The sequence below is a fragment of the Ambystoma mexicanum genome, chromosome 6p (assembly GCF_040938575.1).
Source record: "Ambystoma mexicanum isolate Mex_15411 chromosome 6p, UKY_AmexF1_1, whole genome shotgun sequence".
Classification (NCBI taxonomy): Eukaryota; Metazoa; Chordata; class Amphibia; order Caudata; family Ambystomatidae; genus Ambystoma; species Ambystoma mexicanum.
In genome coordinates this window covers 21,597,401-21,611,709 of record NC_090935.1, presented here as the reverse complement: position 1 = coordinate 21,611,709, position 14,309 = coordinate 21,597,401, and the positions used below count along the sequence as shown (strand labels likewise).

Here is a 14,309-nt window from a genome sequence, read left to right as displayed (position 1 = left end):
ACCTCACGGTCCCTGTACCTAATAAACATCACTAATGTCCAATGAGCCCCCTATAACCCACCCCCGACAATAATCTGTTGAGTGTCATATAGGTGGAAGATTCAAAACCATTTTCAGAGCACATAACTTCAAATTCTTCATGTTAAAGGCTAAGTCAATTTAAGTGTGTTACACTTGTTCGGTGTCAGCTGCCTCCCTCTGGAGAGCCATTTCTTCTACGGTACTTCCTCGAGCCCTTCACCTTCCTCCGTTTCGGGCCCTGCACGTGCCATTCCCCTTGGCTTCTAGGTAGTTGGTTGCGATCTTCTTCGTGTTCCTGCGGGCCCAGTAGTTCGGAGATGCATGCTTTGATATCTTGTTCAGAGTTTAGTCTAATTCGCGTGCCTTCATGCTCAAAGGAGAGGGAGAAGGGGTATCCCCACCTGTAGCCTGTGTCACGACTCAAGCCAAATAGTAAGTGGTTTGCACATTTTCCGTAGAGCCAGGGTCAGAGATGAGAGGTCCTGGAAAATAGTTATTTGGGCCCCACAAAGGGTGATAGCACCTCCACTCCTCGCTTTCTCCAACACTCTCATCCTGTCCTGGTAACGGTGAAACCTTGCCAACACCGATCGCGGGCCTCCAGGCGGGCCTCCGGCTCTGTGAATGCGCTCCGTTTTAGGTTCATCAATGTTGTCGTCTGCGACGATGAGCTTAATGATGTCGTGGAGAGTTGATTTCAAGTCCTCCTCCGTTTCCCCTTCTTTCTCTGGAATCCCAAAGAAGCGCAGGTTGTTCCTCCTTTTGCGATTTTCCATGTCATCCATCTTGAGTTTAAATTCCTGTTCCCTTCGTTCCAGTTCTGTTATTCTATTGTCTAGCTGTGTTTCGTGGATATCGATTGAGGCCTGATTATTTTCAACTCCTTCGACCCTGTCTTCTATGCTGTCAAGGAGCTGTGTGAGCTTGTCGATTTTCCCTCCAATGTTGGCTCCCATGCTTCTTATTTCCGCTAATAAGTCTGCTATGTCTCCCTTCGTAGCGGCAGTTTCTTTATCCATAGTGAAAGATGCAGCCATTCTGGACCCAATGTAAGCGTAGGCAGCAAGTCTCTGTCGGGCGTTCATGCGTCTGTAGACCTGCTTCCTACACGTTGGTTCATGGAGTTGCCGGAGTACTCACTACCACAGAGGAGGCACACGCCCCTGTTCTCTTCTCTTCCTTCCCTTACACCTCTGCCGGAGCAAGGTGTTTCAGGGGGCCTTACCCTCTGCGGAGCTAATGTTTTCGCGCCTTGTAGTTCGGGCAGGGTCTCTTTCCAGTGGTTGCAATTAATTACTGGATGTTTAATAGCTCTTCAGTGGATTTTGGTCATCTCCTCGTGACTGTGCGTGCTATTAAGGCGCTCAGTATTTTCTTGACCCTTTGGGGTCTTGATACGGGGGAAACCAGGACTCCGGATGGTTAGGAGGATCCCCGCCGCATATGGTGGAATCAGCAACGTGGGGTTCCGTGTTCCATGAGGGGAGCGCTCGTTAGGGCTGGCGCGTTATGGCCTTCCAGGCTTGGGCCGCAGAGTAAGGTCACTGGTGTCCCCTGGGTCCGGGGTATTGGGATGGGAGGAGGCACACGCCCTGGAATCAGGGGCCCTACTCTCCCATTTGAAATGGTGAAGTTCTATGGGCTGTGAGGCTCAGTGGTGCTTAGTGGTGGACCAAAAGTGCCCAAATGCGGCCTGGTTGAGAAGTGTCATGCTGGTCCCAACGTGGCGGGGGGGAATGTTCCGCTGATCGCGGGTTCGCGGTAGCGTTGGCCCACCGGGGCCTTCAGATGAGGTGGGGAGGCGATGGGAAGACTGTCCGGGCCAACACCCACAGGATAAGCGGGAGGCAGTTGGAAGTCGGGTCCGTGCTATCCGCGTTGCACAGTTAGCCGGGGCAGAGAGGAAGCAATGGGGGCCCTGCGCGGGTCGAGCTGCGTTTAGGCTCAGCGTATTAGGAGCATGTGTGACTCACCAGCGTGGGTCTTCGTGAAAGTTGGGCCGCATCCGAGACTACGGGTCTGCCGTAGGGTGGGTGGCGGGAGCACTCGCCACACGTCGAGGGCTCTCCCACTCCCCGAGAGACTCCAGGCGAAACGTCGTTGAGAAAGCCAGGGCGGGGAGCCGGAACAGAGCTCGGCGGCGTCACTGGTCTCTGGCGGCTGTGGGTTGCTGCAAGGGTGCCGCGCAGGAGGCCCTGGAGGGAAGTTCGGGCCGCAGCTCTTTTCTCCACCGAAAACGCTCCAATTTTCACCAGAGTTTCGCCAACTGGGTGGGGGCCAGGGTCAGCAAGCTTGGGCCGTCGTTGTTTAGCAGGTGGGGGGGGCCAAAAGTGGGGGCTCAGAGCACTTTTGGGGGACCGTGAGACGGAGCTCACACGGGGAAGATCTTCATCCGTGCGCCCCCTGGCGGCCAACCCTATTCTTCAATTTCTGATACTCTTGATGCTCTTGCCCCTGTCATGAGGATCAGTTTGAAGTCCAAAGCCAAGTGCAATTCCTGGTATGACTCTGACCTAGCTACACTTAAACATAAGTGTAGGGGGGCTGAGAGGAAATTGAGGGCTTCTTGTTCATCCTCTGACAAACTGGCCTGTCGCCTGCTACAAAGGCAATACCGACTCTGTCCTCACCAAGAAGAGAGGCCACATTCAAGCTTGTGTCTCTGCGGCATCTAACAACTCGGCCGAACCTGTTGCCTCCCAGGCTCTTTGCAATGCCCCTGCCTCTCACTTCATTTAAAAAACCCAGGACATCCTGTCCACCCACTTCATCCCACCCCTACCCTCCCCTCTCCATCTGTGCTTGCTGACCCTCCTGTAGCCATCCCCCCACCATCCTTCTTGTCCTTTCCTCTTTTCTCCCGACGAGGTCGCTAGACAAGTGCGATCTATGAAAGCCTTGTCAAAACAGGTTCCTCCCTGTTCCTCTAAAACCATCAAGGACCACATTGACACCCTCGCTCCGGCCCTTGCTGATTTGTGCAACCACTCCTTTTCTTCAGGATCCTACCCCTCCCCTCTGAAGCACTCCCTTGTGCATCATCTTTTCATGAAACCCAAGCTGATCCTCCTTGTCCAGTTAACTATCGCCCAATTTCCAATACTCCCTTTCTGGGCAAACACCTGGAAAAGTTGGCCATCTCTCAGCTTAACCTTCATTCCAATGCTGTTGGCTGTCTCCATGACCACCAGTCTGGCTTCAGAGCTGCCAGAAGCACGGAAACTGCTCTCCTGAACATCCGTGAAAATCTGCTCTCCAACCTTGACTCTAACATTCCCTGTGTCCTCATCCTCCTTGATCTCTCTTTTGCCTTCGATAAAGTCAACCATACCATCCTGCTCAACCGTCTCTGTGAAAACCTGGGTATCACTGATCAGGCTCTGCCCTGGCTGACCTCTTTCCTCTCTGATCAACCCTCCCAGGTCCAACTTGGGTCCTTCCTATCATCCATCTTCCTCTCTACCGGTGGTGTTCCCCAGGGGTCTAACCTCTCGCCCTGGCTTTTCAACCAATACCTGCCAACTCTCGCCCATTGCACTGCCATTTTCTGCTCAAATTTCCAGTGCTACGCTGACGACACAACTCATTTTCAGACTGCCCTCGGCCACCTCTTCTCCCTCTCTCATCTCTGATTTCCTAACTGCCATTCAAGATTGGTGTCCTGACAATGATCTTTGTATGAATGCCAGCAAGACGGAGATCCTCCTTATCGGCAAAGCTTCACCATCCTTTCCCCCCACTCTCTGGCCGGCTTCCCTTTGCCCTCCTCCCACCCCCACCTGCGAGGCTAAGAACCTCAGGGTCATGTTTGACTCCACCCTTTCCTTCTCTGCCCACATCTCTGAGGTCTCTAAAAAGTCACACTTCTTACTGCACCTCCTCAGAGGTACTCTGCCTTTCCTCTCGTTCCCCCAGAAGCTCATGGTATCCCAATCTCTGGTTCTCTCCAGGTTGGACTATTGTAACAGCCTCTTTCTAAATCTACCTGCCTCTACTCTCCGCCCTCTGCAACTAATCCAGAACAGGACTGCGAGACTTGTCCTTGGCCTCAAGGCCTGGGATCGTATCTCTCCAGCTCTGAAATCTCTCCATTGGCTCCCAGTGGATGCAAGGATTAAATTCAAAACCCTCTGCATTGTCCACAAGCCTTTCTGGGGCCTGGGTTCAAAATACCTTCAGCTATCCCTCTGCAAATACCTCTCCTCTCGAGCTCTTCGCTCCTATACCTCAAACTCCCTCTGGGTCAGTTGTTTTTCAAAGAAACGAGCTGGGGGGAGATCTCTGTCTTCATCTGGGACCTCCCTCTGGAACAGCCTCACTGCCACTCTAAAACTTGAGGAGAACCATTTCCGGTTCTGGAAGCACCTCAAGACCTTCCTCTTTTCTTCTGCCTTCGCTCTACCTCTCCCCTGCTGATCTGTTCTCTCTTGGCACAAGTGCACCTGGCCACCCTCTGTCCTCCGGGCCCAGGTAGTCAGTCAAGGCTAATTTCTTTAATACCGAAATTGAGCATGCTGATAACAATACAAGTAAACTTTTCAATGTTTTGAAAAGCATAGAAAAACCTGTTTCTCTTACTCCCCCATTTACTCCATCCAAGGAGGACTGCAATATGGTGCTTAATGCATTCCAAGCCAAAACGGAAAAGGCGAGGCAAAACATTATAAAGGCCAGATCTACCCCTAACCAGGAGATCCGCCCCACCGAAGGGAATGTACCTGTCAGGGAACAACTCTTTAAATTTGACCCCATCTCAGAAGCAGATATGCTAGAGGTGATGAATAACATGAAACCCACTACCTGTGCGGAAAATGTCCTGCCCCCTGGCATTATTCTTCAACATAAGGATATATTTGCTCCCATCCTCCGGAAAATTGTGAATGCGTCATTTCATGAGGGTTTGGTGCCTACAGATCTGAAGAGAGTCACCATCACTCCTCTCGTTAAAAAAGCGGGACTAGATCCCAAGGATCCCGCAAATCTTCGCCCCATAACTAATTCGAATTTTGTTCTCAAACTGCTGGACAAGGTAGCCACACAGCAACTCCAACATTTCGTCGAAGATCAGGAGATTCTGCACCAACAACAATCCGGCTTTAGAGCTTCCCACAGTACTGAAACAGCTATGCTGGACTTGCAGAATCAGATGTTGACGATGCTGGACGACAACAAATTGGGGATGCTGATGCTTTTAGATCTCAGCGCAGCATTTGATCTAGTGGATCACAGCCTTCTTATCAAGGTGCTTAGGGAGAGCGTTGGCTGCTCGGAGGGAGCTATTGATTGGCTACTATCCTTTCTTTCCAACCGCCAAGCGAGAGTACACTGGGGTAACAGCTTCTCCGATTCATGCGACATCATATTCGGAGTGCCCCAGGGTGCTAGCTTATCCCCAATGCTTTTCAACATATATATGCGCACTCTGTGCACCCTCCTGGTGAAAGCCGGAGTGTCATTTACTAACTACGCAGACGACACCCAACTCATATTGGAGTTGGGGGGCAGGAATCACGCCACAGATAGCGAAGTGCTCACCAAGGTTTATAAGCTAATTGATGACTGGATGCAGGCAAACTGGATGTGCCTGAACGACTCCAAAACTGAATTAATGTTGTTCGGCTCCAGTCGTCGGTTGGAAAAACTGGGGGCAGAATATAACTCTTTTCAAATTAAAAATGCCATTATCCAGGTGGTTCCCAAGGTGAAGACCCTGGGCATGATGGTCGATTCAGTTGTCGACTCTCACGCCCAAACTAACTTCCTCCAAAAAAACACAGCATACTATCTTAGGCTTATGAAAGCAATTAAACCACTGCTTAACGAAGTAAACAGGGCTACGATAGCAAGAGCCATCATTCTCTCACGGCTCGACTATGGGAACGCCCTGTTGTTGGGGGCCGCTTCCATGGATCTATCCAGTTGTCAGGTTATCCAGAACAACGCGGTCAGAATAGTAAAAAATCTGAAAAGGAAAGACCATGTTACCGAAGAGAGGCTAGCTCTGCACTGGCTCAGAGTAGAGGAGCGCATTAAGTTTAAAGCGCTCTGCCTGGTCCACAAATGCCTTTATGGCACAGCGCCTCCCTATTTGAAAACACACTTAAGGCCCTACAACCCCACCAGAAACCTACGCTCGGGTGGAAAATGCCTTCTGCACGTGCCCAAGTTTAAGCTAAAAACAGGGCTGGGTAGATCCTTTCTTGTGCTGGCTCCTAAACTGTGGAACAGCGTCCCGGAATCACCTAGGTCTGAAGTCAATCACTCAGTTTTTAGGAAGAGGCTAAAAACACACCTCTTCAGATAGGATCGTGGGCGCAGGACCTCACTCTGAGACCTCGCCACTCAATAGCTAGCTGTACCATTTGTCCGTCTCAAACGGGTTTTCCGTTTTGTTTGTCTCGCAGTCTCAGTGTTCTTTGTACAAGCGCCCTGATGCCCTTGGGCTATCGGCGCTATATAAAAACTAAATACATACATACATACATACATACATACCTGCTCACCCTTGCTCTGGGGTCTATATCTGTACCCATACAGCCCCCCCCTTTTTCTTCCTGCACTTCTTCGCACTTTCCACTTCTCCCCACTTCCATGTACTTTTCCCCTCCCCCTCTCCCATGCACTTGCGCGTTCTCAATGTCACTGGGCCTAGTAAGATCGCTGTTTTGTTCTCCCCTGTTCCCCTCCCTTGCCGCTCTTTGAAACACTTGTGTACGAGCGCGATAGAAATAAAATATCAATATCAATTAGCCACAGCTTTTGAGATCAGGTCTTTGCAATGAATTGACCTCAGTCCAGGGCATCGTATTGCTTTTAACATGTTTTAAAACATGCATAATCTGTGGGAGGAAGGTACTAAATGGAAGAACAATTACTTACCATTATTCATGTTCTTTCTGATGTCTACGATCTTTCACATGGACCCTCTGTTAGGGAGAATTCTCTGTTAAGGCTAATTTCCCAAACCTAGTGAGTCCCCCAGCAGCTTTGCTGGATTTTTTGGGGTTTCATTTTTTTCTCCTGCTAAGAGTGAGACTCTTTGTCCCACTCTTGGGCATGATTTGAGTATGTCCTTTGACTGTGAATATGTTTTATGGGCTATGGGGTCTTTTACTCCATAGGGCTTCATGTGTTTTTGGTATGTGTGTTACACAGCACCCTCAGTGCAGTAACACGGGGGTGTCATAGCCTCCATACCCTGGGACTGACTACTGTCTCCCAGGGCATGTAAAGTCACCATTGGCTTTACTAGTCCCAAATTGTGAACAGAACCAGTACAAACCATCATATTGTGGAACTACTGGTAGGGGTAATTCGATTGCCCCTGGGTCTGTTTTTCAAGGGGGGCACTGTCCAGTCCCCCCTTGTCAAGTTTCTGGCTGGTGGAAGTGGATACCACGCAAAATATTCCACCGTAATATTTCCTATGGGATTTTCCCATTGATTTTAAACGCACCACTTTTTGGTGCAATGTTAAAGATACCGCTGGGTTATTTATTTAATATTAATTCCCCGGTTGGGTCTTTTTGCCAGGACTCTGTTTTAAAATGGCATTTTGTGTTCGCCTCTGAAACTCTAACCCAAGTTGAGCCCTTTGTTCCACTTTTTGGCAGGCTTCTGCACAGAAGCCCTCCAACTGGTGCCACTCCGTCTGGGGTCTACAGGATGTGTGGGAGGGGGATTAGGCACCCTGGACTGAGTTGCCTTGGCAACTCAAGTCGCACTCCTGTGTGATTGGCCCAGTGTTGAGCCGCCCGGCTCACCACTTAGCATGTTTAAGTGACAGCTAGGCTGTTGAATGGGGGTTTTTATGCATAAAAGCAGGGCTTTGGGACCTGGAACTTCAGAAGTCCCCACAGGACCTAAAGAATCCGAAGAGGGGAGAAGCTGAGCCATCTACAACGACGACACCACCGGTGGAGCCCTGCTGTAAAGAACTCACCACTTCCCTGATGACAGAGGAGATCTTCCAGGAGAGTCCTCTTCCCTTTGAGCTGGTGGGACCAACCAGTTTGCCTTTTTCACCTTCCAGGACGTCTCGTGGTCGAATCGCCCGTGCCAAGTACCCTGGCGGCCGGATAGCCACGCTTCACCACTGACCGTGAATAAAATTCCCTTTTAATCGGGAACTCTGCGGCTGGTTTCATCCCTGGCAGTGCAACGACTTCCAGCTTTCTTCCTCGTCGAGATCATCTCTTCCTCTGGTCGAAGCCACGACTTGCACCCGCTACCAGGAACAACTGCCCCCGCTGGAACGTTCTCACCATTTAAGGTACTGTGTCCCGCCTGGCCTCCCTAGCAACAGACTGTCCAAGGTGTCCCGTAAATCCTTGACTTTCCAACTGGGTTGGCCTCCAAGCCTTCTAACTTTATCTTTCTGAACTGATCCAACCTCTTGTGACATTTTCAGCAAAGACGTCGAGTGCATTTCCACTGTGTGATCTTGGGCACATTCAGCCTTGCTTTCTCTAAGAGTGGGCCTGGCCTATGAACTTTGGCTCTACAGTAGACCCTGCCTTTCATGCCTTGCTGGGGGTTCTTAAAAGTGTTGGTACTGTGTTATTTCCATGCTCTGCCTTTTCTCTCCCTTTTTAACAAATTATTGAAGTGCCATCTAAGGTTACGCGCTCACCTCTGTTTTGCTAATAAGTGGTGTCTTAACCTAGACTTGTCGAATAATTAACTAGGGAGGTGTATATACTTATAGTGACTGTGTTTGAACTTGCTTGATATATTAGTGCTAGTGTATTTTCATAAGTGTGTTTTAAATAAATAATTATATACTTTTAATACCAAAGCTCTGGTCAGTGTTTGCTTGTACTACTGTATTTTTGGCCCTATTGTTTATACTCTATATACTGCCTAACTCTTCTTGAGAGAAGTCTGACTGCTCAGCCACAGCTACCAGGTAAATCTGGGTGGTGCCGACTGCTACCAATTGGGTTTACTGCTTACTCCTGTGGTCTTAAACATTTTGCAGTGGTTCCCAAGGGAACTGCACAGGTTTCTGCCTAACACCCTCCCATCTCCTACGCTAGAAGATTTGATACTCTGATTACTAGCAACATGTACGGTATGGAGCTAAAAGGTGCCCATTCATTAGATCATACCCATTGTATAAAACATTACCAAGGGGGAAGTCATTTAGTCAATTGTCTGTGACGGGAATAGGGTCATTACCTTGTCATGGGGACAAGGACTGCACTTGACCTAGGGTAGGCGGCCTACCAGAGTTTCTACCAGAGCTGGTCCTACCCCAGAGGTGGAGTGAGGGAGTTGGGGCGGGGCAGTCCTGAGTGTGCATTGTGTATGACTAGTGGTACCACTGTCCCTTCCACAACGGCTGACGGCACAGGAAGAAAGTCATGAGGAAAACGATTAGCCTGAGCACATGGCAGCCACCCCACAAGGGCAGGGTGGGGCTAATAGCCTCCCAGAGAAAGCCCCAACCTTCAGAGGGATAGAATGTGACCAGGGGGGCCACTGGTAGGTTTCGCTGGTCGTTCTGGAGACGGATTGGTGTGGCACTCTGCATTTCCTCCAAGAGGGCGCCCGTATGTGCAGTCTTTGCCTTCCCTCCGAGATTGGCTCTGCCAACTTTGCTGCAGGGAAGCAGTTCTGAGGCTCCAGATCCGCGCTATCTTCGCGGCACTACTCCAATTAGAAGTTTGTTTCTCAGGTATGCTCACCATGTTGCCTTTCTTCCATTCTCTATGCCTGATCTAACCTTTGTAGAACGCCGGCATTCGCCTGCTCCACAGTCCTCACGGATTCGCTCTCGCAGCTCATACTTCCTGGAACGCTGCCTTGTTGCTTAGCAATGGTGCGACCTTGATTAAACAAACCTACGCAGAAGCATATCTCTTCGCGGATTTATGATTGCATTTCCTTTTAATAGATCGAAGCCCCTTCAGGCGCATCTCCTCTGCATGTCCTGAAGGCAATCAGCAGAGCGCTGGTTTTCCGATTCTGTTGAATGGCAACGGTACAGTATTAATTACATTTTCTCTTTCAGCCTGCTGGAAACCTGGCCCGATTTAGGACACAGCCGTAGGAACGACGACGCTCAAAGCCACGTCCCGCAGAGGGACAAGTGGGATCAATCGGATGAACCTTTGTTTACCAGAATGAGGGTAAAAGTCTTTGTGTTCACTTTCCTTCTTACTCACTGTATCCCTCATCCCAGATCTCCAGCCTCGCACCTCTCGAATCTGACCCAGCATCATAGGAGCTTGCAAGATTACCCATGGTACCCATTCTCTCATACCAAACATTCATGTTCCCACATTAACACACAATTCCTAAACCTTCTAGCCACTACTGTTCCGCCCTGCACTTTACCACCTTGTGAATCTAATATGTTTTTTTCCTACCATTTATGTCAATATGTCTGTAACTATACCCACGCTAAACATGTAACCATGTGCCTTAAGATATGCGCCAGGTTGCCCTCGGGCCTTGTGCGCTATATAAATAAATAAAATACAAAATACAAATACAAATACAGAGAGACGCCATTGAAAGAACCTCCTTCCGGTAGTCCGAGTCACGTCTGTCAGTGCAACTGAACAGAAGAGTACAGCAGTCCTGGGTTTACTTCCCTAGAGGAGAGGGTTTCCCTTTGGTCCCTGGGTTTTCCGGTGCTGTACTTCAGCAAGGACTTTAGGGGGTTCACCCAATAGCTTCAGTCTGCTCCATCTGATCCAGGTTAGTGAAATTGAACTTATCAAGATCACAGAGTTCTTGGAAATAACTGTTGTGATAGCCAATGGGAGCTGGAAGGAGTGTTAGAAGAGGGATGACTTGGCTATAAAAGCCCATTCAAAACAGATTGAAAGGTGTTGAAATGAGATCAGGTGGACCGCTGGTGGACCAAGAGACCAGGCAGAGGGTGGACAGTGGAGTGGAATCCAGAGGAGACTGGCCGTACTCAGGGTGCAGGTAAGTTATTGTGTGACAAAGAGAAAGGTACCAGTTGAGTGTAATGTGGTGGTTGGGGGGGTGATTGAGTGAGAACGAGACAGGAGAAGATAGAGAGAAAGGGAGGTGGAGAAGTGTAGTGGGACTAAGAAAGGGTGCGGAAAATCACAGCGGGAGTGAGTAGCAGGAGAGTAGGGCGAGTGAGTGAAAGGTGGTGGCAGGAGTAGTAGTGGGTGGACAGAGAGAAGAAGTGGGAAGGCAGTGGGCTGGGACAGGTGCAAGGCGTGTGTAAGATCAAAAGACAGGAGCAGAGAGGGTCAATGAGGGAAAGAGTGTCAGAACCACAAGGATCACCCCACTTACAATCAGAAGAAACCAAGATGGTGCTTTTTTTGTTCCGTTCTTCCAACTCAAGCGCAGCAGTCTACTTCTTTTCAAGATGGCGACTGCCACCTAACCGAATCTACTTAGTTCCTTCTGAACTTCGGGTAGGTGCGTCGCTACTTGTTTGCTACCATGCTCCTGAATTTTCCATCTCTTCTTACCTAGCCTTCTCAGTTATTTCATCCTTTCATCCTTTCTTTCCTTAGCGCTTCCCGTAGCTCTCCCTGCTTCTTTCCTCCTCGGTACTCCGTTTCCGTTCCACTCCTGTCTTGCTCTTTCTACTTTTCCGCTTGATTCTTTGTGGAAATCATTACAGAAGGATTGTTTCTACTTCACCTTCTTGCTGTCGCTGCAGCTGCTCATTTCTCACGGAAGGATTTCAGCTCCTCTTCTTTGTTGCTGTTGCCCCCCCAGCCCCCGAGGGTTTCCCGTGGTTGCCACCCTCCGGTCTCTGTGAGTCCAATCATTGGCCTCTTTAGAGACTTGAGGGAGACATACCTATTTCTTCAAACAAAGGCAAACTTCATATTGTCAGAAGCTACGTGAGTAACTTCAAACTATCTAGTATTGCTAAAGAGAGTTGAGAGGGATGCAGGTAGTGACAGTAGGAAGAGAGGGAATGGTAGTGCAAGGTTGGTGGAAAAGAGGGACAGGAGGAGATGGGGAAGAGACAGGTGAGATGAGAAGGTAAGGGGTCCAGGTCGAGGGAGAAGGGGACAAGGGGACAAAGAAGATCATGGAGGGAGGAGACAGATAGAGGGGATAGAGAGAGGTGAGGGATAGGGTGGCAGAGGCCCACGTGGCAGGTGAGGGAGCTGCAGGGACTCCCTTAGGTTCAACCGTCCCAGCCTTCCCCTACAATTTGTCTAAGGTGTCAAAACAGCAACATACATCTACTCCATTGGTTTGTGGATTATTGAGGCCACCTGCGACACTGGTTCTGAGCCTGATCTTAAAAAAGGGTGTATGGTGAGAATCTTCCTTATCTTTTTCCAGGATATCAAAAAGAACTTAATAGAAACCAATTCACCACGTGCTATTAACAATGGGTATTTCATCCTCAATTTGTGGTACTTCCAGCATCAATATATGTACTTTCATTTGGGGTACCCCTCACTAGTGGAGTCTTTTTAAACATACAGGTTCTCTTGTGGTCCAATATTCTAATAAACATGCATGCCTTTGCGGCACATATTCTATAAACTCACTTGATCAAGATCCCCTGATTCGGCAGCAGTTCAAGATGGATCTTGCCTCCTTCTTGGGTTCTTAAGTAGGCAAATTCCTCCAACATGTCGATATCTAGAGCAGTGGTTAAGGAACAGACTGGAAACAGTGGAACAATGAGACGTTCCCAGATGGAGACAGGACCTGCACAATACATAAGAGACATATTACTATAATGTCGTACACTACTTACTTGTAATACTTGTTCTCCACAGTGTGCATCTCCAGTGTACACAGACACACATGCGTACTATTAAGATGGCTGCCATGATAATAGTCATCGGGGCACCAGCATGAACACCTTTTCAATTTTCGATGGCAACAGTGAATGGGAAGTATAATCGGCGTGGCTGGCATAGCGGAGGGCGAGGTGGCTGCTGCAGAGTAAGAGAGAAATGTGGGCAAAATTAGGTGAGGAACAGATGAGGAAGGAGGTGGTTCAGGAAGTGAGCAAGAAGCAGAGGGTGGGCCTGCATAGCCTGCCTTCTGAGCAATCTGATTAGTTGAGGCACCCAACCAGAGTGCTAACTTGGCTCATGATGCATGCCGATTTAAACTGCATACAATTGCATCACTACCCTGGCACCCCACTGGCTCAACATCCTGTCACTCACATGGCCCTATCCCCTCTGCACGCAAAACTTGACAAATCGTACCCCTGCTCAAAATCTCTCGACCTCAAGCTCCCCGAAAATTACCCCCTCCCACCCCATCACTATCCTGACATACCTCACCAGAATCATGGAATGCTTTGTCACTACCCAACTGCAATAACACCACCACAAACAACCTACCCCCTTCCAATCTGACTTTTCGGCCTGTAAAAAGCACTCAGACTGCTACGCTTCACATCCTCAATGACCTCCACAACATCACTGACAAATGACACACAGCACTACTCGTACACCTATATACAGCCTTCAACACCATCGACCACAAGATTGTACTCAACATCGTAGCCCACAGGATGAAACAGACACAGTTCAAAACTGGTTCACCGCCTTCCCTACTGACAAGACATACTTCGTCTTCAAGCCCCCTTTTCGATCTGTCCCAATCCAGTCAAATGCAGCACCCCGAAAGGCTCCTCCCTATCTCCACTCCTCTCCAAACTACATGTTGAATCACTTGGACAGACCCTTAAACAGAATGTCCATTTCCACCAATACACATAGGACATGCAATAATACTTCCAAATCACATTGCCCTCATAACTCCATACCACTCCATAACCTCAAAAGCCGTCTCTCAACTATCGCCTCCTGGATGGCCAACTACTTCCTCAAGCTCAACCCTTTCAAACCAAAATACCTCCCTGTCTGCCCACCCTAGACACAAACCCGAACTCAACCCCTCGATCAAATAATTTGCCACAGACAATCCACGCGTCCCTCTCTACACCCGTCAAATCCCTTGGTTTCACCATTGTCAGGTCTGTTTCACAAGATATCCTCAGGAGCTGCTGAACCCCATAGTCCCTCCAAGATGTTACGCTCTCAACCAAGTTATAAACGGCTGAGCCCGGGATGAGAAAGAATTACTGGTTAGCTTATACCTCTGTAAGGAACTCATGGTGGCAACAGTAAAGACAGACAAAGTGATCACAGTTCAAGGGTGTTTATTATACTACATGCAGGGAAAAAATGCCTAATCTAAACCTAAATCTAAGATGGGAGCAAGCGTCGACCATCAAATGAAAATAAGGTAGTCCTAGTGGCATTGTGTCAAAATAAAAAGGGCCTATACTAAGAAACCTA

The 14,309-nt window shown here is 49.0% G+C and overlaps 1 protein-coding gene across 3 annotated transcripts in view; it reads right to left on the bottom strand.

Annotated features, from left to right (window-relative positions):
* Positions 1-14,309, bottom strand: part of INTS10 (integrator complex subunit 10) — a 372,357-nt gene that overhangs the window by 16,246 nt on the left and 341,802 nt on the right. For all 3 annotated transcript variants that reach the window (XM_069626653.1, XM_069626654.1, XM_069626655.1), the window contains one exon: positions 12,534-12,627. In XM_069626653.1, coding sequence (XP_069482754.1) covers positions 12,534-12,627 — 94 coding nt within the window. The remainder of the gene's footprint in view (positions 1-12,533; positions 12,628-14,309) is intronic.